We start from the raw sequence: 27,142 nt of genomic DNA, 5'->3' as shown, positions 1-27,142 counted from the left end.
AGTAAAGGTTTGTAGGGAAAGGAAAAGTTTCTCTCAAGTAATAAATAATAATGTCTTCATGCAGCAGGTCCTTCCATCTCCAAGTATGTAATTCCTATTTATAGTCCATGCTCTTCTCCTCCCACAAGACACCACCACAGTCTTAAAAACTCCTTCCCCTCGCACTTTATCAAAATGTTGGACAATTAAACGCTGCTTGTTTACCTGGGCACTGAATAAAGGACCAGTTATAGCTGTTCTCCATAGGACACATGCTGACATTGAGGACAGGCTCCAAGCTGTGCTTCCCTGGCGTGGACGGGGTCGGCATCTTGACTGGCCCCCGGTAAGAGCCTTCGATGCACTTCCCCTTCCCGGTGTTGCTCGGATCCGTGCACCATCCACAGCCTGGCTGCTCCAAGCACTGAGCACAGGTGCAGTAGCCTGAGCAGTTTTCAGCTACAAAAAAACCAAACCAAAACACAAAATTGTGGAATAAATCACTGTCTCAAACACAGGCAACAAAAATGCAGAATGTATTCTGCATAATTATAATTTTATCTCACCAAAATATTTATCTGATCAAATCTAGAAATATTTATTCTGATATTCACAGTAACATATTCATTCCTGTCAGTATTTATTCCAGAATCTAAGACAGCTATTAACAAACGTTCCAGTAATCAATGAGTTACAAAACAGCACAACACACAGAGAGGCTTTTTTAACTGTTACATACCACCCTCTAACACCAGAGGTTAATGCTCCCTCTACAAAACACCTCTGATTGATTTAACATAGATGGAGTGATCAAATGAGCCATCTGGAAGCAAAGGCTAAAAACCAGCCAGTTTAGTCACTCTGAGCCTCTTCCTACCACGTTTTAGTACCACATGCTATTATTTCAAATACTTATCTGAGTCAAAAAACATAGAATACAAATAGGAGAATAAAATTCCACCCCTTTAGCCCCTCCTTTCTCTAATGGGATTTGATTTTAGGGGTGACAAACTCTTTACATACAGAAAACTTTTTCTATTGCTTTCCCCAGACCATCTTGAAAAATATTTTCTGCATTCTTGGTGTTGCAAGATGAGTAGATTTTCAATTTTGATGTTTAAATAGACAATACTTGTCCTTAGAAAGAAAAAAAAGTTTGTTTTCCATTATTTTAGCTTACTCATCTCCTGCCTGATGCTTCCTCCAACTTTTGACCTCTGGCAATACAGGAAGTTCATACTCTCGTGTTCCTTAAATTCATTTTCTTCATCTCTTATTTTGCAACACTTTGAGCTACTTGTGATGCCCCTGCTCAAACCCAGCTCCTAAATAATTCAATATAAATAAAATATTTTCTACATCATCACTTGTTTTAACCTTTTAGGCTCTTTTACCCCAGTTAGAAAAGAAAACACACTATTCCAAAGTGCCATGAAGCTTTCGCAGTTCACTCACATCTACCTAAAAGGGACAAAAAAGTAAATAATTTATTTAAAATGAGGTAGGAATTCCTGCTATAGTCTGTAAGTAGACCATACTTCAGAATAAAACACTTGGGTAAGCCCTATTTTGGATTTGATAATCGGACAGTAACAGTTTGGGTTGGAAAGGACCTTAGAGACCGTGTCTTTCCACCCCCTGCCACGGGCAGCAGACCTTCCGCTGGACCAGCGTGCAAACCCCATCCGGCCCGGCCTTGCTCCTTTCATCCAGGGATTTTCAGCACGACCCACACGGGTCCAGACGACTTTTCCCACCCGAGCCGAGCGCGCAGCCCCCGAGGCAGGAGCGGTCACTCACGGGGACAGCTGCTCATGGTGTACCACTCCATGCACTGCCCGTAGGGGAAGGAGGCCACGTAGGCATTGGAGTCCACGCACTGCTTCATGTTGCTGCACCACATGCACTCGGAGCTGCCGCTGGTGCACTCCCCGCAGGCGGCGCGCAGCGCGCAGGGCGGGCGGCACTGCTTGGCGCTGTGGTTGGCTGTGGGGGAGGACAACCGTCAGTTCTCTTCCAGAAACAATCGCGGAGTGTTTTGGCACGGAAGGGACCATAAAGGCCATCTCGTTCCGCCCCACCGTGGCAGGGACACCTTCTGCGGTCCCAGGCTGCTCCAAGCCCCAGTGTCCAACCCGGCCTGGGACGCTGCCAGGGTTCCACGAGCAGCCACAGCCGCTCTGGGAATGGTGCTATGAGTGCGGTCTCTTGTTCTCTGCAGCTCTGCTGATGTATTCCTCAGTTACCCTCCCCAGCGAAGTGCAGGGTTTTTACATGAGTGTAGGCTCATGTAAAACAGAACCCTGTTTTACATGAGCATGCAGGGAGGTGTTTTAAGTGATTTGATCGGTTCCAGACATCAAACAAGCACTGAAAGCAGAACTAACTCAGCAGTTTGTAATATGAGCCAATGCTTTATGTTTTGCTTCAAGTGACTGTTCTCAGACCATAAAAATCAGAGTAAAGCTTAAACCCAGGTGCTGCAAGTGAAAACATGGAATTTTGAGTTCAGGTTCCACTTTCAGGATTTGCCTCCTGCACTTCCACAAAGAATGATTTCAACTGGTGCAGTGTACTTAAAACTTTTATTTAATCAACCAGCTTCCCTAATAGTTAAAGAGGCACTAATTGGTATTCAGAAATAATCAGCTACAATGGAGAATTAACAGACCAAGCCATCTGAAAAGATATGCAGTTTCAACAAAGCTGGAAGAGTTTTCCCAAAAGCAAATAGCTTCTTTTATTCAAAGTTCTCATATCTCCAAAGTGTCTTGGCCAATTAATTTCAAACTCTGATAAAACCCTCCTCTGGCTACATAGCTGGGGAAGGGAAAAAGGGGAATTCAATTGGAAAGTTACTTTTATTTTTTTATTTTTTTCCAGACAGGAGATTGCTCCATACCATAATTACCCTAAATGTCACATGTAGGTATGCAACTGAGAAAAAAATAATTAAAATAATGTACTTCAAATATTTTACCATTAACAGCGTAAATGTTGAGCTAATTTTAAAATTTCTATTTCCTGCATGAAAAAAGTACATAACACACTGGTTCAGAAGTATTTTTCTTTGGCAAAGTCATGACGCAGCTGGTTTAAAAAGTAATGAGCTGTATTCTCTTTACCCCCTAGGAAACATAAATCAACCAGACAGCTGTTGTTACCTGGCCTTTCACAGACAGAGCCGTTGACCTCGTTGATACACGTTGCTGCCTTCAATCCCTGCTGGGAAGGCTCAGCTAAATATCCACAAAATCCAGCATCACTTGGTTCACTGGGAAGCCACTGGACGAGGGTGTTGGTGAAGGGAGACATGTCTTCCCAGCACCAATAGGACACATTGATTTTCCGCAGTCCAACCCACGGAGTCAAACTTTTGGGCTAGAAATAAAGGAGGAGGTCAAATCTAAATTAGTGTTGCTGGCCACAAACTTCTTAATATAAAAATCCTATAAGACAACTATTTCTACTGTCAGTTTACTTTTCAGCACACTTTCATTTTGGGGAGGAGCATTTGAGCTCTGTTAGTATAATATGTGGTTTTACTGCTAAAATAAGTAAACATCACCTACTTCAAACTGATTTTATGCACTTTTATACCCTAGAGCTGCAGCTTCCAACAGCGACAGGATTACAAAGCATATCATACTAACACCCACATATATTCTTGTTATTACTAAATATCTACAGTTTACTTGAAAAAGGAGCAACTGCAAAGCAGAGCCTCACCCAGCAGAGTCACCAGTACTCCAAGCACCATCCAGCCTGGACACTTCCAGGGATCCAGGGGCAGCCTGCTCTGGGCATCCTGTGCCAGGGCCTGCCCACCCTCACAGCCAGGAATTCCTGTATCCCAGTATCCCATCCATCCCTGCCCTTTCCCAGTGGAAGCCATTCCCTGTGTCCTGTCCCTCCAGCCCTTGTCCCCAGTCCCTCTCCAGCTCTCCTGGAGCCCCTTTAGGCCCTGCCAGGGGTTCACAGCTCTCCCTGGAGCCTTCCCTTCTCCAGGGGAACATTCCCAGCTCTCCCAGCCTGGCTCCAGAGCAGAGGGGCTCCAGAATCCTGGAAGCATTTCCATGGCCTCCTCTGGGCTCTCTCCAGCAGCTCCACGTCCTTCTGCTGTTGGCCCCAGGGCTGGGGCAGCTCTGCAGGTGGGCTCTCACCTCAGGGGCACAGGGACAGAGTCCCTCTCCCCTGCTGCCCACACTCTGGGATAATCTCCCACCTTACAAGCATTCTCTACTAATACGCATTAAAACAGGCTCCTCCTCTCATTAGGCTCACTTTTTAAAGGACTCTGTCAGTGGAGAAAAACCCCTGTAAATTAACAATTGTTTTTTACACAGGGTAAAGATTTAAACACTATGAGGAAAGGGTTACCATCTGTCTTTAGGAATTTACTCAACACTCAGCTAGTGGAATATCTAGGAACAGCTGGAGCTGTCAGAATCATGTATTTTTACAGTACCCCAGGCTTGGCTTCCTCATTTTACAAAAGGTTTCATGAACAATCTTGCTTAAATTGCAGCCTACCTTTCCTTGGCTAAACTGACTCCCCTCTAAAACACTGTCATTGTTGAAACTCCGCTTTAAAATTACAAAGGGAATCAGGTGGGAATGTTCTTGTTTTAATAGGGGAATGCTTCTTTTAAATTTTGAAACATGTTCTCTCTTGAAAAAAAGCAATCCTGTTGCCTCCAAGCCTCATTTTGCGTGGAGAAAATGTCCCACAGTGGTCGCTGGGACCCAGGAGTTGTTATTCTGATGTGCCATCGGGCCACAGCAGCTAATCCAGGATTTTAGAAGAGATGCACAGCATTGCTCTTTGTCAGGGCTATAGCACCACCTATACAACCTGCCCTGAACATCTCCCTTCTCCTTCTCTCAGGGACTGGAAAAAAACATGTATTTCTTTCATGGATGCATGAAGAGGGAAAAATTCCAATTCACTTCTCCCTGGGCCTGACAGAAAAGCACCTGCCACTAAATCACACACAAATAAAGCCAAAAAAGCAAAGCAGCTCTGTGGAATGAGAAGGTGACATTTTAAACAGCTGCTCTTCTGAGTGGAGTAAATAATTCAATAATTTACATTAAACACCTCCAGTGGCCCAAAGGGACTTTTATTTATAAAATATTGTGCACAAGTCACCAGAGGGCTCCTGCTGCAGTCCTGTATTCTACTGGGGAAATGCCAGGTGTGATTCCAGTACAGAAAGTGGTATCTCTAAGGCACTGTGTATGTTTCCATTAATCTTTCCCATTTACATTCTACAATTTCAGCTTAGAAGCACCCAGAGGGTACACTGAATTTCAAAAGAAAATCAGTTGGTTTTGGTTAAGAGGCATTTCCATTGTGTACACAGCACACAACACCCCAGCAAGGACTCCTCCACAGGCACAGCTTTATTACGCAAGAGACGTACAAGAGAAGCACTCACCGAAGACTGAATCTTCTGCAGCTCCTTCAGAACAAATTCCACCTTCTTCTGGGTGGTGAGAGAAGCCAGTAAAGCACCACTGGACCTGCAGGACAGTTTGGCATGATCGTAATTCTCCTTGGTGTTGGTGATCTTCAGGCAGGAGTTGCCAACCAAATGCCAGTTTGTTCCGCAGATGTTTTCTGGGGGACAAGGGGGGGAAAGGAAGTAAACCCAGAGATGCAGGGGACCTTACCAACAATCAAGGTAGTGAAAGAACCACAAAAACACATGAGCCCAGGTGGGCAAGAGGCCAGTGGCCCCTGGGCTGTGCCAGCTCTGGGGTGGCAGCAGGATCAGGGCAGCACCCGTCCCCTGTGCTGGCACTGCTGGGGCACCTCCAGTGCTGGGGCAGCTGTGGAGAGCCCTGGAGGGGCTGGAGAGTGTCCAGGGAAGGAAAGGGAGCTGGGAAGGGGCTGGAGAATTCCTGAGGGAGCTGGGAAGGGGCTGGAGAATTCCTGAGGGAGCTGGGAAGGGGCTGGAGAATTCCTGAGGGAGCTGGGAAGGGGCTGGAGAATTCCTGAGGGAGTTGGGAAGGGGCTGGAGAATTCCCGAGGGAGCTGGGAAGGGGCTGGAGAATTCCCGAGGGAGCTGGGAAGGGGCTGAGCCTGGAGAAAAGGAGGCTCAGTGGGACCTTGTGGCCCTGCACCAGTCCCTGACAGGAGGGGACAGCCAGGGGGGGTCGGGCTCTGCTCCCAGGGAATGAGAGGTAACGCCCTCAAATTGTTCCAGGAAAGATTCAGGTTGCATAATCAGGAAAATCTCTTCCCTGAAAGTGTTGCCAACCATTGGAAGGGGCTGCCCAGGTCAGTGGTGGAGTTTCCATCCCTGGAAGTGTTCAAAAAATAAGGAGAAATGGCCCTTAGCGCTGTGGCTTAGTGCCATGGTGAGGTTGGGACAGAGGTTGAACTTAGATGATGATGATGATCTTGGAGGTATTTTCCACCTTAGGGCTTCTATAAGCCCTTCCACTAAGAAATATCTACAGCCCTGTCCCAAACCAGTATGACTTAGAGGTGTGCTCAGAAATGTTGATACATAATAATATTGGAGGAGCAGGAAATCTGTTTAGGGGACCTGAAGTCCGAGATCAGCCTTTGGTTATCTGCAGCATGCAATCAAAGCACTTATCACAATGTTGAATAGTGAAATTGTAGGAGACAGGAAAAAAAAAAAAATTGTATTTTGTTGATGCCTTGAAGCCACTTATCCACTCACAGTTGTCAGGAGACCTTTTGGCAGGAGAGGGTTGCTGTGCTAATCCTGTCCACAGCATGAACTTCCAAGATTAATCCCTGCTTCAGCTTCATCACAACCCCACTACTGAAGAACTATTTACACTTTCTGATTAATTATTTCCCTTACAGAAAAAACCCTGACGGGCATTTCCAGTGTGAATTCAGACTTAACAGACGGAAAAGCTCTCAAGTGTCAATTTTTCAGATGAGCTTTTTACACATATGATCGGGTCATCCCCTTTTCTACATCAAATAAAACAGACCAAGCTCTTTCTCTATCTCACTAAAAGATGTTTTTTCTCGCTTTCATTGCTCTTCTTCAAAGTCTCCTCAATTTTAAACTGTTTCAGACTGGCAAACACCAGACCAGGACGTGTCCAGACCTACTGGTTCCCAGGGGAAGATTCTCCATGTGCATGAAAATGTCCTGTCTAATGAGTTTTGTCCCCTTTTTCTGTATTTTATTGCCTACAAATGTTAATCACTGGAGATCCTGTATTTCCCTCCCAGTCAGTGGGAAAAAAAAAAAATGTACTGCAAGGGAACTAATAACCAACTCCTGTGAGCTCCACTGGAAACACTCTAATAGGAGAATTTTCCTTAAACACTTCAGGTGTTACTTGCCTCATTTGTCCAGTATGTGCCATTATGCTTTTGCACAATTTTAGTTCCTAAATTAAATAGCATGCATTATTAAATCTAATATCTTGCAGAAGCCTATTATCAACAGCTTTTATCAAATGAAAAGGGAGAAATGAAATACAGCCTAATAATTATATGAGTGATATAGTCCTTGTCAGACAACTGGGACTGAAAAATATTCCAGCATTACTACAAATTAAGTTTCATACCAAAGGTGGCATGCTTAAACAACACTATTTTCTCCAACTTAACACAAAAAATTACAGATTTGGAGGCAAAACCAACAAAAATTTTAAAAAAGCTTCAACAACTTTTGGAGTGGATGAATTTGGGTTATGCCACCAGTACCTACCTGGCAAAGCGATGCACTCCTGATTCCTAGGTTCCCACTGACAGTTTTGATCCATGGCACAGCTTTTACAACTCGTCTTTTTGTTACAGTAATAGGCAGGATTATCCTTAGGACAATTGTCATAGAGAGTAATAGGAACCTAAAATAAACGGCACAGGTGAGGCTTTTTCCGATATCGAAGCCATGTAGGTTTATAATAGCCATTACAACACTAAATACTACAGTTCAGCTCCACAAAGCAATTTAAACATCCAAAAGCTGTGGAACTGGGCACAGCTTGGACTGCTTATCCAAGATACTCCCCCAAAACATCACCTGACATGTTTTCTCTACTAAAGCTTTCACAAGAGGACTACTTTGCTTTTTTCTAGGGAAAGCCCTATTGGTATCAAACCCAAAATGTGATTAATGAATAATCATACCATGGTGAAACCTTCACCTCTTTCTCTGCCCACAGCTATCCTCCTAAATTCATTGGAAAATACCATGCAAAACCCTTGGATGAAATGGAAAAAATCCAAGCATGCAGCACTTTTGAGCTAGACATGCACTGGGAATAACAAAACAGGGATCATAACACTGACAGATGAAAACGTGCACATTTGCTATTCTAAAGGGTAAATTTAAACTAAGGAAGTGTTATGAGCCATTACCTGTTCCTCTGTGCAGTTGTTGTGTGCTGGGATGCACTGGTCAGAACACCACTGACAGCTGTTTGTGTTGGCTGTGCAGCTGTAGCAGTCTGTAATCTGATCACATTTTTCACTGTCTACAACTATTAAAGAAAAAAACCTGCATGACCAAAAACAGGCATTTCCTGACAGAGCTCTAAGAACTTGATTATTTACAGCAAAAGATACAACCAAAGAACAGTGCCTGTAGATTTTCTGTTAGCAACTACAATCAGGTACTTTCACGTGTGTGAACTGATAGAAAATTGCTTTTATTCACAACAGCAACCATTTTTAGTGCCCAAGCAGCCCTTAAACACAACACCAGAAAATAATACACCAAGACATGGAAGCACATGAACTAAGACGCGTTAATGTCTAGGGAAATTATGCCAGAGGATATTCCATAAGAACAGCAGCCATCTCCCACCACAGGCTCATTTTCCTGCAAGCCTGGCTTCAAGTGGAGCATTTTCATGGGAAGCTTGAACTTTTCATTCATCCTTCCAATTATTTATTACCTGTGTTTTGTGAAAGTTTACTGTACATTGAGAGCCCAGCAAGGCAATGTCCCTTTACATTAGTTTCTATTAAACAGTTAAAGGCTGCACATCTGTTATAGAATCAAAGGTTGCACAGTCAATTCAGAGCAATGAATGCATCAGGATAAAGTTGTTTAAAATTATCCTAAGGGGAAATGCAGAAATCAGACCTTAAAGCACTAATTAATTTTATCTGCCTCTATACATAGAACCATAGAATCCCAGAATGTGTTGGGCTGGAAGAGACCTAAAAGATCCTCTCGTGCCAACCCCCTGACAAAAAAACAAAGTAACTTTTCCAACAGGAGTACTCCCGCTGTCTCTTTTGAAAAGTACAGGATAACTCCACCAGACGCCCTTCCTTGCCCTGTGATGCTCTTCAGCGAACTGTTGACTCGCACAAGGCAATTCTTGGAGCAAGCATTTACAGAATGATGGTCCAGGCCTGGTTCCTGGCTGGTGATGCTTGTTAGGGATAGAAAAGTAAGTCCAAGAAGCAGGGTGGGAAAAAGATCTCATGAACAAGCAGCGTCAGGAGCAGGAAATAGAAACACCTCCACATCTCCATGATGCTTGGTCAGAGGAAGGGCTTCCAGGAAACATGGAAGCACAACCACAGCCCCTCATCTAAAACCTGACCCTGTAATGACATCAAATTAACACAGGACAGAATTTGGAAAGAGAAAAAGAGCCTGCACACCTTTCAGAAAAGGGAACAGAAAGAATGTGACACATACCTGGCTTGGGAGGACAGTCTTCAAAGACCTTTTGCTGCTGCTCCGCCGTTGCATTTTCCCAGGGGATGCAGCGAGGAGGGTGGGAAGCCCACACACATCTGACACCAGGACCTGCCCGCAGGCAGGACGTCTTGTTGTCAAAAGCCTCACATCTCTCAGGTGTGAACTTCAGGATGTCACTCAGGAGGAGGCTGTTGAAGCCTCCAAATACATACATGGTGCTGGACAATATGGAAGTAAAGAGAGAAAAACTCATAGCTGTTTTCATGGACAGAGCACTGCTCCAGGTAAATGGGATTTAAGATCTGAGGGAAGTGTTTTATTACATGCCAGCATATACAAATCCAAATAAATAGCTCTTGGTTAAGGGAGGCACTAAAGAAAAGGTCAGACAAATTTCACTGTTTCAGAGAAGCCAGCAAGACTCAACACAGAATCAAAGCTGTTCAAGGTCAACCAACCTTCCCCTTCAACCAACTTTGTGGGGACTTGATCAACATGATTATACATTAAATGCTGCAAAAATGTGGGATCCTCCCGTAATCTACACTGGCAGGACATGGAAGAGGCTAAAAATTGGGGAGAGGACAACATAGCATTAAACCAGAGTTTCAGAAACTGCGACAAAACAATTTGGTGCTGTCACTCTATATACTCCTCTGTAAGAAAACCACACTTTGCATGGCTGATAACAACTAAGTAGTCATTGTGTCAACTGAAAAACCCCCCAAAACCCCCAAAACAAATAATACTTTGTAGGAGGAAGAGTGGGGGATTTCAAACCTCCTTCAGTGTCAGCTGCACAAAGGAAAACCTTAAATGTTAGTAGTTACATGGAAAGGTCACACAAAAATTCTCAGTGCGTGTGTCTGTCAATGCACCTTGAAAAATACGGTGAAGAAGGGCCAAGGCAACTGAAAAGAGAAGTTTTGGTTGAATAGTAAGTATTTTTATTATGATTTTCATTTTATTTTAGAACTCCTTTGAAATGGATTTCTCAAACTTGGTAGCACTGATCCACTAAGACCTGTTCAGCAGGAAGCAGGGATATCGCTACAGTGAATACGGCTTAACAGCCAAAATCTCACCTAAATTTCACCCAAACACTGGACATCATGTGCCTGGGGAAGAGCAGCCACAGAGGAATAAGGTGTGTAAAGTGAAACATTAATAAATTTTAAAAAGCATGAGTGAAATTCAGATTTGGAAATAAATGTTGTCAATGCAGCTAAGAAGTGTGAAATACATTGAAATGAACAATTATGAAACAAGTAAAAAATAGAAAAATATATTAAAATAATGGGGGAAAATCAAATTATTGAAAAACCTAAGTGAGCTGAGACAGTTTAGCCCAGTGAAAAGGGGCTGATGAGAACAGCTGAAATACTGAAGACATTCAAAGAGCAAATATCTGAAAACTTTCTGAGATTCAACAGAATGGTCTGGGTGGGAAGGAACCTTAAATCTCACCTCATTCCACCCCATGCCATGAGCAGGGACACATTCCACCTTCCACCAGACCAGGTTGCTCCCAACCCCATCCAACCTGGCCCTGGACCCTTCCAGAGACGGGGCAGCCCAAACCTCCACGGACAGGTCCGCAACAGCCCCTCAGCCGTCTGCTCCAGAGCTCCTAATCAGCACGTGCCCTGCAACACCTCTGCCCTTACCTGTTGTAGAGCACAGCAGAGTGCCCAAACCTGTTCACATCATGGTGGAGAGCCGGGCGAGGGAGCACAGACCATCGATCACAGGCTAGAGTGAAAAAAAACCTTTTCAGAAATCACACAGCACATTCCTTCCTGAGAGATCCCAAAGCACCTGCCATCTTGCAGTAAAGGCCCTGAGGGGCTGGAGCATGTCCAGGGAAGGGAAGGGAGCTGGGAAAAGCTGGAGAATTCCTTAGGGAGCTGGGAAAAGCTGGAGAATTCCTGAGGGAGCTGGGAAAGGGGCTGGAGAATTCCTGAGGGAGCTGGGAAAAGCTGGAGAATTCCTGAGGGAGCTGGGAAAGGGCTGGAGAATTCCTGAGGGAGATGGGAAAGGGGCTGGAGGATTCCTGAGGGAGCTGGGAAAGGGCTGGAGAATTCCTGAGGGAGCTGGGAAAGGGGCTGGAGGATTCCTGAGGGAGCTGGGAAGGGGCTGGAGAATTCCTGAGGGAGCTGGGAAAGGCTGGAGAATTCCTGAGGGAGCTGGGAAAGGGCTGGAGAATTCCTGAGGGAGCTGGGAAGGGGCTGGAGAATTCCTGAGGGAGCTGGGAAAGGGCTGGAGAATTCCTGAGGGAGCTGCTAAAGGCTGGAGAATTCCTGAGGGAGCTGGGAAAGGGCTGGAGAATTCCTGAGGGAGCTGGGAAAGGGGCTGGAGGATTCCTGAGGGAGCTGGGAAAGGGCTGGAGAATTCCTGAGGGAGCTGGGAAAGGGCTGGAGAATTCCTGAGGGAGCTGCTAAAGGCTGGAGAATTCCTGAGGGAACTGGGAAAGGGCTGGAGAATTCCTGAGGGAGCTGGGAAGGGGCTGGAGAATTCCTGAGGGAGCTGGGAAGGGGCTGGAGAATTCCTGAGGGAGCTGGGAAGGGGCTGGAGAATTCCTGAGGGAGCTGGGAAAGGGCTGGAGAATTCCTGAGGGAGCTGGGAAAGGGCTGGAGAATTCCTGAGGGAGCTGGGAAGGGGCTGGAGAATTCCTGAGGGAGCTGGGAAGGGGCTGGAGAATTCCTGAGGGAGTTGGGAAGGGGCTGGAGAATTCCTGAGGGAGCTGGGAAGGGGCTGGAGAATTCCTGAGGGAGCTGGGAAGGGGCTGGAGAATTCCTGAGGGAGCTGGGAAAGGGCTGGAGAATTCCTGAGGGAGCTGGGAAGGGGCTGGAGAATTCCTGAGGGAGCTGGGAAGGGGCTGAGCCTGGAGAAAAGGAGGCTCAGTGGGACCTTGTGGCTCTGCACCAGTCCCTGACAGGAGGGGACAGCCGGGGGGTCGGGCTCTGCTCCCAGGGAACAGGGACAGAAGAAGCTGCTTTTCCTCCTTTACTAGTAGGACTTTTCACCATGTGACAAGTTCTGGTTTTATCTGTTTATACATTAATTATTTGCAGTTTTGCCCCAAACCAGTATCACTGAGAACAGAGGCTAATCTTTTTTCACTTCTTCCATCGCAATTATGTTCCTAGAGGGCAGGTATCCATGTTTTTAAAAATATTTTTCACTCATCATAGCTTAAGGATTTGGGGCTGTTTTTCTCTTTAATACAATGTTAGATTATTCCATCTTTTTCTAGTAGCATAAAATTGATAAGTTCTGCTTCATTTTTTACTTGGTTTCTCAGGTAATCTTTTCCTTTGGGCAGCACAGGAGAAAAAACAAATTAAGAAACATCTAACCCATTGAGCAAAGGAATAAAAGTAGGAAAAGTCAGTCCAATTCATAACACTTATGCTTCATAAAGGGAATGGATCACCTTGGGGGCCAATATCCCAGAGGCACTTGGATGCAATTTATGCAATCAAGACAAAAAAGTCAATCTTCTGTAAAGATCTACAGAGCCCTCAAATACTCCTAAGATTCCTTTAATACGAGATAAAACCATTGGGTCATGGACTGACCCTCTGGAAAAAAAAAAGCCCACAAATCAAACTAGTCCGTGGTATACTGAAAGGGCAAAGAAAAACAAAGTTTTAATTTTTTACTAAATTTAATTGGAGAATTGTTGGATAAAACAACAGATGCAGAACAATTTTGTTAAAGAGTGCTGATAAAGAAGACACAGTTAGCACTTTGATAAATTGTGATTTTGAAATCTATTTTTACATGTCATTTGCTCCTTTTTCAAAGAACTCAACCTAGCCCAGCATCACTCCCGAGCCAAGCATGATCAGTTCCAATTTTTAATAGGAGATGTCAGAAAAATTGGACAGCAATTTGTAATTTTCTAGCCATCAAGTTGTGTGTTATGTGAGGCCAAGAAACGTGTTTTTCTAGATTAACAGAAGGCCTGGAATATTTTGCTTTCTAAGCTTCTTTCCCATTTTTAACCAGAGATCAAGCATTAGAAAAACTGAGTAATTCTGAGACTACAAAGAATCTTCTCCTTCCTGACTTAACCAAAACCTTACACTGCCAGGATTTATTAAATGTACTGTTCAAACAGAACATAACTACAACAACATCCAGCCTCTCCCTGTGTTTGTCATCAGAACCAGAATTTTGATGGGGTAAATAGAAGAGTTTTAATTTCTCTTCTGTGAGGAGAAGAGATCAGTTTCAAAGCAGGCACCTTTACATAAGTAGCATGCGGAGGATTAAGTGAGGCATTTTCCACCCAAAGCCGCTGCAGAGCAGGAAACTTTTTGACAAAAGCTAGAGAGAGCAATTTTGGGGATAGGAAGAGCTAGCTGGCCATTTCAGTGTGCAGAAAATAGGGAAAATACTGTGAGACAGCTGTGCCCAAGTGCTCACCCCACCCAAATGTCAACAATCCAAAGGCTTGTCCTGAGAATCGAGAATAACACGTGCACACAGCTGGACTGCTATCCTGAAACCTGCCCAAACTAGGCAGTACAGGGACAATTTGGATTGAATATGCCTCAGCCTGGTCAAGTAGAGGATAAAGGACAAGAAGCATTCAAGAATTCTTATTGCTCACCCCCAGCACACATCTCAGTGCAAGCTGTTAGCATTGTCAAAAAAGATTTTGCATCCTTCCAATACTCAGTGTGTGTGCTCTGATTACTTGGAAATTTGAGGAGGGAAAACCAGAGAAGTCTGATGATGTAAATAAAATTAGTTACTACCAAAATAAGTTTTAATGGCAAAGGTTAATGAGATGACCTGGGTTTGAGGCATTTTTATCAGACTGGGTTTAATTCCACTTCTCTCCAGTCTTCCAGCCACCACTGTGATCATTAATCAATCACAATCGCTAATCAACAAGATGTAAAAAATGAGTAATAGTATAGTATGACAGCATACTATAAAAGTAGGGAATAAAGACAGTTATTAAGCCTCTCCACTGAAGGCTCTCAGTATCAACTGATCTTGCTTGGTTTTCTCCTGGGTAACTTGTGCCTTGGGAACATCAAGGGATAGATAACATGGGGGTTACATGGGCTTATTCCCATGGAGACCAACATGAGCATGAGCAGAGTAATTAATTACTGCAGAGATCATGCATGAAGAACCACTGAAAAGGTGTTTCTGCTGTGACACAAATGCTGAGCCACCACCCAAACGTATTGCGAGTCATATGGGGTAAAGAAAATCATGCACAGCGGCTCCTGCAATGAAGAGAACAGAAGAAGTGGTCTAATTTCTGAAAAAAAAGCTGCTCTTTTCAGGCTGAGAGCCTCTTCTCTAAGGAATGAGGGGACTCAAGAACACCTCTCACCCATCAAGTGAGGTGAAATCAATGTAAGCTCCACACATCAGTGTATATCTAGTAAGAACTGGGGATTGTTGACTACATCACTCACGTAACATCAACTTGCCGGTTACTTGAAGTGAATCAAAATGAACTTAGTTATTGGCATATTTTGTCAAATTAATGCAATGTGTGTTTTACACCAAACAGAGTTCAATAGGTCAGGGCAGATAGCAGAATGCAGAAAGAAAAATCTATCATTGTTGCTGCCAAAGTTTTTAAAAAGTCAAACTGTTCATGACTGCCACAGAATGACAAAATACTCTGGGCTGGATTACACCTTAAAACAATCTCATCTGAGCTCTGAGACATGGGCAGGAACACCTTCCAGTAGACCAGGCTGCTCTGAGCCCCTTCCAACCTGGTCAAACACCTCATCTTAATTCTTCAGTTGAAAGAAAAAAATCAAAATAAAGCTAGCTAGGAGCACACAAAGATTCCAGAGGGACGTGACTAGAAATCACAGGAGGCAGGATGGAATGATTGCTGTAACAGAGAGCAAAAGGGCACAGGGATAACCAAACCCTGATGACCCAAGTATTCACTTGCATTTTCCTCTCACAGGAAGTGAGATCTCAGTGGACAGTTCCTTCGAGATTTCAGATTTACAGGATGATTTCAGGGAAGCCACATTTAGGGCATTCTGAGAGCAAAAAGTGAATGTCAGAGTACAGAGTGGTGTTTTTCCCCGGTGTGAATTATCTGGGTATGTATGTACCTTCTTTATGTAATTTCACGTCTTCTTTCCTTGCTCTTCTTAAACTTACAGTGCCTGAATTCCAAGTCCACAAATAAATGCTGCCCTCTCCTGGCTACCTAAACTCAGCAAATCCAACCTGATAATTTGCCTTTATTATTGAATAAACCAGTTAGAACAAGAGCATGCACTGTACAGGTTGAGTTTCAGCAGGGTCTAGTGATTGCAACTGTCTTAAGAAATTGAATTTTTGATCAATCATAGATTGATCAGAATGTCAGAATAGATTTATGGCAGAGATAGCAGGATTAAAAACAGCCTTAGTTTGGACAAGGGAAGACAAAGATTAGATATTAGGAAATATTTTTTCATGCAAAGGTTTGTAAAACACTCGAACAAACTGCCTAGAGCAGTGATGGAGTCACCATCTCTGGAAGTGTCCAAAAAACATGTGGATGTGACACTTGAGGACGTGGTTTAGCAGTGAAAATGGTGGTGGTGCTAGGTTGCCAATTGGACTCGGTGATCTTAAAGGTTTTTTCCAACCTTAATGATTCCATGATTTTATGATTCTGGAACAATATGCAATTTAAAACCTGATTTTTAATGCCCAAGGTTGTGCATAAACTGCTGCTGTCTGTAACTCGAAATCACTGCACCTCATTTGCTTGGAATTCTGTAGCAAGCTCATGAGCCTCTCCTGATGGCACATCCCTGTGCCCAGCACCACTTGGGATAACACAGCCACACTTAAACCAGGCATTCTGGAGACAAACTGAGGACAGCTCCCTGGGAATAGCCAAGTATTTGGGGATTTGTTATTATTTCTGCAAGAACTTACCAATATCATAGGCCATAAAATCCGAAGAGAAGCACTTGGCTCCATGGCTCATGGAGGTGTCATTGTGAGTGTTTCCTCCGAACACCAGCATGGTCCCACTCACTATCACAGCTGTGTGCAAGTAGCGGAAAAATCGGCTGTCCTTCAAAATAGTCCTTCAGAAATAAAAATGTATGTATTAGTGAGACTGCTAAGTACATGGCAAAGGCAAAACTCTCCATAAATCCAAGCTGAAGAACATTTTGACAGTACAGGGAGGAGGGTGATAGTATCTACCTAGTTTTCCTAATGAGGTGCTTAACAATTACATTCCACAGTGTTCAATTCCACCTGTAATTTCATTCTCATCTTTCCATTTGCTTTGTCAATTTCTAGGAGAAATAAATCTATGAGAGCCTGTTTCCAAAGCTATGGATCTTCATATCATCAGCTCTTTCCCTAAGGATCCTCAAGTTTTCCCACTAACTTGCCTTTTGAACAAAGTCAGCCTGGGAAGACTCCAATATTTTGTAGTAACTCTGCTTTCACAGCAACCCGAAGAATTCTTTCACACTGGGCAGCAACTGTTGCGCACAACTAAAAATTCTATTTTAAGGAAATCTACACAGCTCCTGAAAAGGAAGCCCTGCAGGTTAATGCCTGCACAACACACTGGCTCATCAGAGACTAAATCATGGGAACCACTAATCAAACTCACCACTGATCTTGGCTTTTCTCAGTAGCATTGACGGCACTGAACACGGAGGGTCATCTTTTGGAGGATTTTCCTACTTTTCTGAGAGGATTTTTGTTGAAGAAGGGGATTCTGCCCCTCTGCCCTGCTCATGTGAGAGCCCACCTGCAGAGCTGCCCCAGCCCTGGGGCCAACAGCAGAAGGGCATGGAGCTGCTGGAGAGAGCCCAGAGGAGGCCATGGAAATGCTTCCAGGAATCTGGAGTCCCTCTGCTCTGGAGCCAGGCTGGGAGAGCTGGGAATGTTCCCCTGGAGAAGGGAAGGCTCCAGGGAGAGCTGTGAGCCCCTGGCAGGGCCTAAAGGGGCTCCAGGAGAGCTGGAGAGGGACTGGAGACAAGGGCTGGAGGGACAGGACACAGGGAATGGCTTCCAGGGGGAAAGGGGAGATTGGGCTGAGATCTTGGGCAGGAATTCCTGCCTGTGAGGGTGGGAGGCCCTGGCACAGGGTGCCCAGAGCAGCTGTGGCTGCCCCTGGATCCCTGGATCGCCCAAGGCCAGGCTGGACATTGGGCCTTGGAGCAGCCTGGGACAGTGGAAGGTGTCCTTGCCCATAGCAGGGATGGGATGGGTTGAGTTTTAAGGTCCCTTCCACTAAGGGACAAGTTGAGTGTGTGGTTGACACACCTGAGGGACAGGATTTGTTCCAGAGGGACCTGGAGGAGCTCAAGAAGAGAGCCCATGGGAAGCTCATGAGATTTAACAAGGAAGAGAGGGCCTAAATCACTGAATAAAACAAAGAGCCAATGACACAAAAAAAAGCAGAGATCGAGATGAACAGACAGTCCTACACTCTCCACTTGTTCAACAGGGCTTGCCAGACTGACAAAATAAATGTGACAGAAGAAAATTGATGCTGCAGGAGTTTGGAAGAACACTGTCACATTTGTTAAGTTTCTGCCTACTCAGCCACATTTGTCCACTCCATGGCTGAAGTGGAAGATCAAATTAATCCGGAGAGGAAGCGGGATTATTTCTGCGTGCGCAACTGAGTGGGAAGGAGGGGGGTTGGAAATTAGTCACTCATTACCTTCCCCATCAGTACAGACTCACAAACAGATGTTGCAGAAACACAAGCTATTTTAACACCCATTAAGAGACAATGTGACTCAAATTCACATGTCTTAACCCAAAAGACAAGTCCCCTTTTTGTCAGGAGCCTTTAGAATTGACATTAAAAAACCCCATGGAATTAAGGAAAATTTATTTAATCTCTGTTGCTCCAGGCTGTGAAGATTGGCTACAGCATTTTAATAAAACTCACCTTCGGGCAGAAACAAATCACAGAAGATTTCAGCTTGAGAAATGAACATTTCAAGCAGTTACAGAGCCAGAAGAAAATAGGGTTATAACAGAAATTCTTTTACAGTCTTAACTACAGAATGGACTCACTCACTTGACCACAGTAACTGCACTCATATGCACAGGCAGTATGGCTAACAAGAAAAATACCTCAAATGTTTTTCTTTTCCACTTGAAGCAAGCAACAGGTTAAAATGGATTTCTTGGCTTGTTCACAGCCTTGATTATATCATTCTCCATTCATAAGGGGACATAAAACCAAGAGATCCAAGAGCACAGCATCTGTCCTGAATTTAGGTAGATATAAACCACTGCACCCTTATCAAATACCCATCCTCTTGTTCACTGCAAACAAAACTGTCAGGGTAGTAAACAGGAAAATTACAGAAGAACCTCTTACCACATACGGGAATCAACTTCATATTTGTACAAGTCATCTGCCAGCCTGTACTTGTTGGCACTGAACGCTTTGTAACCCCCATGGATATAGATTGATCTTGTATTTGGATCATAAACACTGCTGTGACCATATCCTCCTTGCACCAAAGCTCCACTCGTCTGTAAGATGCTCCAGGTATTTGTCACTGAAAATATGAGTGACATAACATGGTTAATTTCTGTCCATTAATAACTCATCAACAACATGGCAAAATAAATTGGGATTCCCTCGACTCAGATCTAGACACTGTCTCAATCACTTCATCTCCAAAAACACGCTCCTTCAAGAAGTCTGTTGTCAAGAAGCATTGCCAGGTATTTTTAATTAGAGCAAGAATAGCTCTTCCACAGTCATTCATTACACTTTTCAGACAAGCTAAGTAAATGAGAAATAAAAAGTAGACAAATAATAGACTGCATTTCAATGACATGAAAATGCCAGCACTGTGACTTGATTTAGAATGGGACTCAAGAGAACTTTTACTTTTTATATTTATATAAATATATATATATAAAGCCAGATAGCACTGAAGCCAAGTCTGACTGTGAAGAACACTGCAGTTAAAAACTAATATGTGATTCACAACCCTACATCTCACTCACTAAAATAACATTGGTCTGAAGCACTTTAGACATATTATAACGGCAACTGGAATAAAAATACCGCATTACACACCAGATCTCTGATCTCTGAGGTAAGTGCTGAATGAAACCCTATACAAGCTTCCCAACTCTAGACCAGAGCAGCTACACAAAAGCCAAAGGAACTGAACAGTCTGCAAGATCACACATGGCAAAAACAAATCACTGCTGCACACATCCTGGTTCTCTCTGGAGTTCTCCTAGAGGAAGAAATCTCACTCACATGGACTCCAGAGAATCAGGCTCCAGCAGATCCTCTGGATCAGCATGACTGGAGGACAAGGATAACAGGTCCAAAGTGCAGACAGGGCCACTATTCCTGAGACTTAACCAGTACATTCCTGTTGTGAACTTCCTGTGCTAACCTACGATCTCTACACGGTCCGTGAAGCCAGGAAGGTGCCTCCATATCTGAGTTAGGCAGAAGTTCAGTTTACCTGGAAAGCTTCCTGTGCTTTTCCACTGGTGATACTAGAACTCTCTGGGTCCTAAAATCAGAGCCTGGACTATTCCAGGATATAGGAGTCAGATCCTATCAGGGGTATGAGAATCCAGAAATCCAGCACCTGTTTCCCACAGCATCTGCTGCTGGGGTTTGTGTCATGGATGTCACAGGTTAAGCAGATACTTGGTCTGAATTGTTACAGCCATTATTATGCAGAATTAAAAATTAATTTCAGAAGTGTATGTTTTGTCAGAGGGAGAGAGGAAAATCAATCTAAATTGCCCCAGAGCTGCCCTGCTTTACCTCCAATTACAGCTTGATGTCTTTGAGACCTAACACCGTGTATAAAGCTGGAGGCACGTGGCTTCTTCCTCCTCCTTGGGTTATACGAATATGTTAGGTTCAACTTCTTGTAAATACAAACAGGAGTAGGAGAACACATTTTCTTGTGTTTTGCTGTCTGAACACGAGTAATTTCAACAACTTTCAAACCAACTGTTACACTTGGAGCAACTGGCAGCAGGGCCCCACTCACTCACCCAGGTTGTACTCCTGGACATTGCTGATGTAGCCGTAGAGCGGGCAGTGCCCAAACAGGACGAGCATGACGGTGCTGTTGTCCTGCAGGGTGACGATGTGGGCCGAGTGCCCCACCACGGCGTACTGCTCCTTGGCCTTGGGAGTCAGCACGGCCCAGCTCTGCCTGGGGATGTGGAACACCCACAGCTGGCTGCTCACGTTCCCCGTGGCATCGATCTTACCACCATACATGTAGATGTTATCCTGGAAGAAGTCAGACATATAGGCCAAGGAGTTCGGCATTTAGGAAACAGCTGCTTGGGAAGGAATTAAGCTACTGGTCTGAAGTTACTTAATAAAGTCCCCTGGAGAGGGGCTGTGGACAAGGGTCTGGAGTGACAGGAATGGCTTCCCACTACCAGAAGGCAGGGATGGATGGGATACTGGGAAGAAATTCTTCCGTGTGACAGTGAGCAGGCCCTGGTACAGGGTGCCCAGAGCAGCTGTGGCTGCCCCATCCCTGGAAGTGTCCAAAGCCAGGTTGGATGGGGTTTGGAGCCACCTGGGATAGTGGAAGGTCTCTGCCCACAGCAGGGATGATCTTTAAGGTCCCTTCCAACCCAAACCATTTTGTGATTCCATGATGAATTTCAATGTTTGGAGATTCTTCAAGTGCTCTGTTTGTGAATGACAGTGTGTGGAGTTTTTGAGTATTTACAATTAAGTTTTCCACAGGCCTGCACTCTTTGAGCTAAATAACATTCCAAAGCCCAAAGGTAAATAAAGGATCAGCTCACTTCCTTTCCAAAGACTTTGTCGTCCTGATCTCACATGGCCTGCACTCGCACCAAAGCACACAGGTGAGAAAGTAGGTAAAAACACTTGCTTGTGTCAGCAGTAAGATCAGATTCAGAGGTTTACTTGCAGAACAAGTAACAAAAATCCCTAATTCCCCGGCTCTGCTTTGGTGTCTTGGACAGCAGAGCTCATAAAAATATTCACGTGATCTACATAAAAGGGAGTTGGGGAACCAGCTGAACTCGAGCAAACTCAGCCCCAGGCATGTCTGGTCAGCACAAACAGCAAGAAGGAAATAATGGACTCACTGACCTCAGTCATCCTCAAAATCTCTGGAAAAAGGGGAAAGAAGGAACACACAGGCAGAGACACTAGAGACCTCCTAGGACATCCCCCAAGGATTCCCTGGAGCACAAGTGTACAGCCTGGGCTGGGCAAGGACAAGCATCTGAGTGAGGAACGCTTCTCCCAAAGCAAGACTGGGAAGCAGGAGAGAAGAAGAGGAAATCAGCTGGGAAATGAGTCTGGAACACTGAACTTACCTCGTACAATGCCAATGAATGACCATATCTCATCTCTACTGAGTTCACAGAGTTGTTCAGTGGAAGCCACTCTTCAGAAATAAGATCATACCTGTATAATAAAAACTCAATTATTTTCCAAGGAGTGGGTATTAAAGCTGAGAATATGATTGCTTTCTAAGATTTAGGGAGAATTATTTACCAATATAATACGTTTGATATAATTACTGACTGAAATAATCTATCCTGCCATGATTTCAGCATGCACAAAGTTCACACAAACTACTTATGGCTAAAAAAAATCCAGCTGAACCTGCTATGTTACTCAACATCCACATATTGCTTTCCATTGCTCTGCTTTCTTTTCCATATAAACCCAAGAGCTAATGCATTGTCTGTTAAGCTGTGACAACCTACAGCACCTCTCCCTCAAAGAAGTAGGAGAACTTTACACTAAACTTAGGTAATTTCCAACTACTTGATTAAAAAGACTCTGCCAGCGCTTAAAGAGCATTTTTTAATTATGTCTTTGCCATTCATGCTTAAAATAACATAAACCCTCTGCCCTGAAAATGGCTTGTGGCTTTTTATTTACAGTAAGGCACTGTATTTGCCAGGCTTAGGACCTTGGGAGATAAAATCATCTCTGAGACAGCATTCAACAAAGCCATAGGGTATCCTATTAAAAAATGAGGTGTGACTTTGGAGGAGTAAATTGTGGGTACAACTAGCAACTGCTCTACATTTAAATGTGTGTTTTCAGCTCCTCTTCCCCTATAAGAACTATTACATCAGGATGTGAGTGCAGAATACACAGCTCTCACTTAGGGCCATCAAAGTGAGGCACGTGAGTACCCCTGGGGAAAAAAAAAAAATCAAGCTTTCACCTAGATCTGCCCTAATACAATACAAAAGCTGGGGTTTTTTAATGGAGTATTTCCATGAAATACGTGATTATTACTTAACACTTTAGTTACTGTTAAATCTCCTCAAGCATTTGCATAAATGTTCTCAGCCTAATGCAACTCCCTGTTTGGTATCCCATCCACTGTGGATAACCATCCAGAGTAATCAGTATGTGATAATTAAGGAGCCAAAAACTCAAGTCACACAGACACAACACAGGGAAGGGCAAAAAACACTGAAGCAAACTACCCTCTTTGAATATGAGGCTAGATATAATTTAGGAGCTGGCCCAGAAATACGCAGAGAACAGTTAAATACTGTCAGACACAGATGAATCAAAAACTCACTGAACATCAGGAACCTTATGCTTTTCTTTTCCAAAATTAGCACACTTTAGCAAGATCTCCCCCCATCTCAAACGTGAGCTTGAGTTTTTATAATGGCAGTTTTCCCTTGGAGATGAAGCATAGACCAAAGCAAAGCACGTCAGGTGGCATTTCCTAAAAATAGCTCTCAAATCTAAGTTCCTCCTTTTAGTTTTTATTATCTGGGTTTATACTCACGCTAAAACCTTCTGAGAGTCAGAATGATTGAAGACATAGCCTCCAACAATCCACATTTTATTGTCATGGATGACAGTTTTGTGAGATGCTCTAGGAAGTTTTGGAAGAGTGTATTCCTCCCGGGTCCAAAATGACTGGTTTGCAGGAAGAGGAATTGAACAGCCAGGACCTGGGAAAAGAAGGTTTAAAAAGTTTTAAGAAGTTTTTCTACAAGGCCCTCATTTCAGCTGGAGGTGAATCTCCCGCTAGTGCCGTAGCTGGTTGCATTTAATCTGAGACTAATTCTTAAATGTCAGCAGGTCTTTGCAAAGGAAAAAAATATGTTCAGGGCAAATCGCTGCAGTTGGACATGGCTGATCAGCTCAGCTGGACATGAGAACGAGGCATTGTACATGTTCAAACAGGTCAGCTATGGCAACCAGGCTCAAATTTGCTTTAGGTGCATAGGAATGAGGTTTGAAGGGATGCCTACACACCACAGGTTGTCCCACTTCAGATTGGGACAAAGTTGTTTTTAAAAGCAATCATAAGAAAAACCACAGAATCACAGACTGGAATGGGTTGGAAAGATCCCCTTCCACCCCCTGCCATGGGCAGGAAAACCTTCCACGACCCCAGTTTGCCCCAAGCCCCAATGTCCAGCCTGGCCTTGGACACTTCCAGGGATCCAGGGGCAGCCACAGCTGCTCTGGGCACCCCGTGCCAGAGTGTCACCACCCACACTGTAAAACACTTCTTCCTTGTATCTAATCAAAAACAACTCAGTTTCAATTGAATTTCAATTTTTAATTTCCCCTTCATCCTGGCAGTCCAGGCCCTTGTCCAAAGTCCCTCTCCAGCTCTCCTGGAGGCCTTTTGGGCACTGGAAGTGGCTCTGAGCTCTCCCTGGGACCTTGTCTTCTCCACGTGAACACTCACAGCTCTCCCTAACTGTCTCCAGAGCTGAGAGGTTCCAGTCCTTGGAGCCCCTCTGTGGCCTCCTCTCCAGCATATCCATCCTTCCAAATGACATGTGACCTTTTAAATTTAAAAAGCAGATAACTCTGTTCCTGGTCGAAATGCTAGTACTTGTCATGCAGAACATTCCCACGCACTCCCAATCAAACTGCCAGTTCCATACATAGTTCTGCATATCCACCAGGAGACTCACCTTGCCAGCCTGCAGAGCACAGACAGGCTCTAGAGCCATTGAGGTTGCACTGGCCTCTCTCAGGTGCCCCACAGTTGTCCGGGCAGTAGGGAATGTCACAAGCCTCTCCCTTCCAGCGCTCGGCACACTCGCACTGCGGGGCCATGGTGCTGCTGTTGAGCCTGCACTCCCCTTGGCCAGAGCAGTTATTGGGACACATATTGAAACTGGGGACAGAGCACAAAGCAGCTCGTCAGGAAGGAAGCAGATTAACAAAGGCAAGAGTGATGCTGAACGAAGTTAATACAAATCATTGTAAACAGAGAGATAGTCACCTGCTACCTGGTGTGATGGACCTGTAGAGATTTGTACTCTACTCCTATAAAACTGCTTCATTTTGCAAGTTAAACTCTCAGTTCCTTCTGAGAAAATTATCAATATGATTTTTAGTCCTTTGTAAGGCAAATGACTCCCCTTAAAACACCCAACAGTGAGGACTTTACTCAGAGTATAAGGCAGCTGTGGTGTCCGTGCAATTTATTGTTAAACTGCTCACAATTAGCTGCTATTCTGGGATCTGCTTACCAAGAGAACAACTGGAGACAAAACCCAAGCCAAAGACGTGCCCGGTTTGAATAATTTCTGATTTTATAATACCTGCAACGTAGCTGAGGCAAAACCAGATACATACTTGGTAAAGTTCCTGTTTTTGAGACCATAAAAATTTTCAGACTCCAGTTTTTGCTGGTGTATCAACCAGAATAATTCACATACGGGAATTACTACCCATTATTCTCACTGTTACTGGCTCCAAGACACAATTTCACAAATGTTTGCTCAGTATCCACACAAAGTAGTAACTATGAAGACTGTAATGTACCATTTAATCTACTTGCATCAAAAATGTTACGAGGAAACCTGAGAACCAGAAGACAAAACAGCACTTGAAAATTGTTTGAAATTATGAAGAAAGTGAAGAATGAAAAGAATATTGTTCTTGAAGAGACTATTTCATTGCAATGGTGCAAATCCAACAGCTGGCAGTAGATGGAGTCCTGCTTTATGCAATCGGCCAGACGTGGAAAACGCTGCCTCCTCAGCTCCTCTGATTCAAGTAACTTTGCAAAGGCTCCTCACATTCTTCTGGAGCTTTCAAGGGGTGCTGGATGCCCCCTACCTTTAAAGAATTCACTACTATGTGGATTATTAATCACATATTTATGTTCTTACTAATGATGAAAGTATTGAGACTTGATATTCAAAAACTAAGCTCCTTATTTTAAGGGAAACTCATTTTTTTTTGCAAGAAGTCAGTTGTGACTGAAGTTTTTCCAGCTGTTTTTTCTGAAAGGGGTGAGCCTTTCTGCAGGTTACTCCCAAATTAAATCTCCCAGTGTGGCACAAACATAACTTGCACCTGTAAGAGCAAAAAAAATTCAAAGCTCATGCTCCCTGCAGAAGCAAAACCTTCCATCTCTGTGAGTATGTCCACACATACATCTCAAGACAAAATCTTTCTAAAAGCAGGTGGTGAATCAGGGAGCACACCAGGATTACTTTTTAAAACCCCATCAATGAGGACTAAATACATGTCAGTGAACAGAAAGCACCCATCTGTTTAAAATATGAATGAAAGAATATAGAACCAGTCCAGAATAAAAAGAAGCCAGATGAAGGGATTCAATCCAGGGATTGAATAAGAAAGCACACCCCAAGGATGAGGATCCTCAAGAGCAGATACAGCCCAGTGTCTCAAGTGAAATATATGGCTGATGGAAAAGTGTGCTTGTGCAGAAGTAGCACTGCAGAACACTCAAGAGCACAGATGAGCACAGAACATATCATTTATAGTTGATTAGATACAAGCAAACTGATCTAGTAACATAAAATAAATAATAAGATGTCTTTTGGAGCAAACATTTGTCCATGCTTGCAACTGACAAGTTGTAACACTGAGCACATGCCACTTATTAGCAGTTGCAAGGGTATAATAAAGATAAAAGTTTAATTTCAGGTGTCTGCTCATAATTATACACTTCAATGGCAATTGCTTGCTTCAAGACAAAAATGAGAAAAGGGGAAAACTCCTTTTGCTCAACCTGCAGCATCACTGTGGAGGGGTGCCACTTACTTATAGGTGATGTTAAACCCTGTGAGATTATAGGCAGCATCACTGAAGAAATGCAGAAGAGCATATCCAGAAGTAGCTACAACTTCAGGTACTGTTTCGTTGCTGTCTTTCTCAGGAACAATAAGACCACTGAAAAAGTAAAAGAACAATATCAGAAGTGAAATAAAAGGGAGCAAAACAACAAGAGTAAATGCACCAATACTTCCAATAAAATAATTTAATTTCAATAAATTAATTGAAACTCAGTGTATTTCCATTATCTGAAGTATAATGAATTTGTGGAATCATAAATAAATGAATATTGAAAGTATTTAACCAGAAAAAATGGAAGCTATCTAGAATGTTAGTTATCCTTATCAAAACCTTTCCCTTCCTTGTTACTCAGCAATGAATTAAGCAGGTCCCATTCATAACACAAGGTGGCATGTTTAGAAACAGAAAT

At 43.8% G+C, this 27,142-nt stretch overlaps 1 protein-coding gene across 1 annotated transcript in view; it reads right to left on the bottom strand.

Annotated features, from left to right (window-relative positions):
- The window catches only part of ATRN (attractin), a 155,986-nt gene that overhangs the window by 74,741 nt on the left and 54,103 nt on the right, over positions 1-27,142 (bottom strand). The window contains exons 4-18 of the mRNA XM_040063653.2: positions 26,701-26,829; positions 24,591-24,796; positions 23,441-23,609; positions 21,993-22,083; positions 20,673-20,916; positions 19,009-19,192; positions 16,578-16,732; positions 11,312-11,396; positions 9,642-9,862; positions 8,345-8,466; positions 7,692-7,830; positions 5,421-5,602; positions 3,144-3,360; positions 1,780-1,965; positions 205-438 (exon numbers count right to left, since the gene is read on the bottom strand). Of these exons, the coding sequence (XP_039919587.1) occupies positions 205-438; positions 1,780-1,965; positions 3,144-3,360; positions 5,421-5,602; positions 7,692-7,830; positions 8,345-8,466; positions 9,642-9,862; positions 11,312-11,396; positions 16,578-16,732; positions 19,009-19,192; positions 20,673-20,916; positions 21,993-22,083; positions 23,441-23,609; positions 24,591-24,796; positions 26,701-26,829 (2,564 nt within the window). The remainder of the gene's footprint in view (positions 1-204; positions 439-1,779; positions 1,966-3,143; positions 3,361-5,420; positions 5,603-7,691; positions 7,831-8,344; positions 8,467-9,641; positions 9,863-11,311; positions 11,397-16,577; positions 16,733-19,008; positions 19,193-20,672; positions 20,917-21,992; positions 22,084-23,440; positions 23,610-24,590; positions 24,797-26,700; positions 26,830-27,142) is intronic.

This window comes from Hirundo rustica, chromosome 5 (assembly GCF_015227805.2).
Source record: "Hirundo rustica isolate bHirRus1 chromosome 5, bHirRus1.pri.v3, whole genome shotgun sequence".
NCBI classification, from domain to species: domain Eukaryota; kingdom Metazoa; phylum Chordata; class Aves; order Passeriformes; family Hirundinidae; genus Hirundo; species Hirundo rustica.
This window is presented reverse-complemented; position numbering and strand designations above follow the sequence as displayed.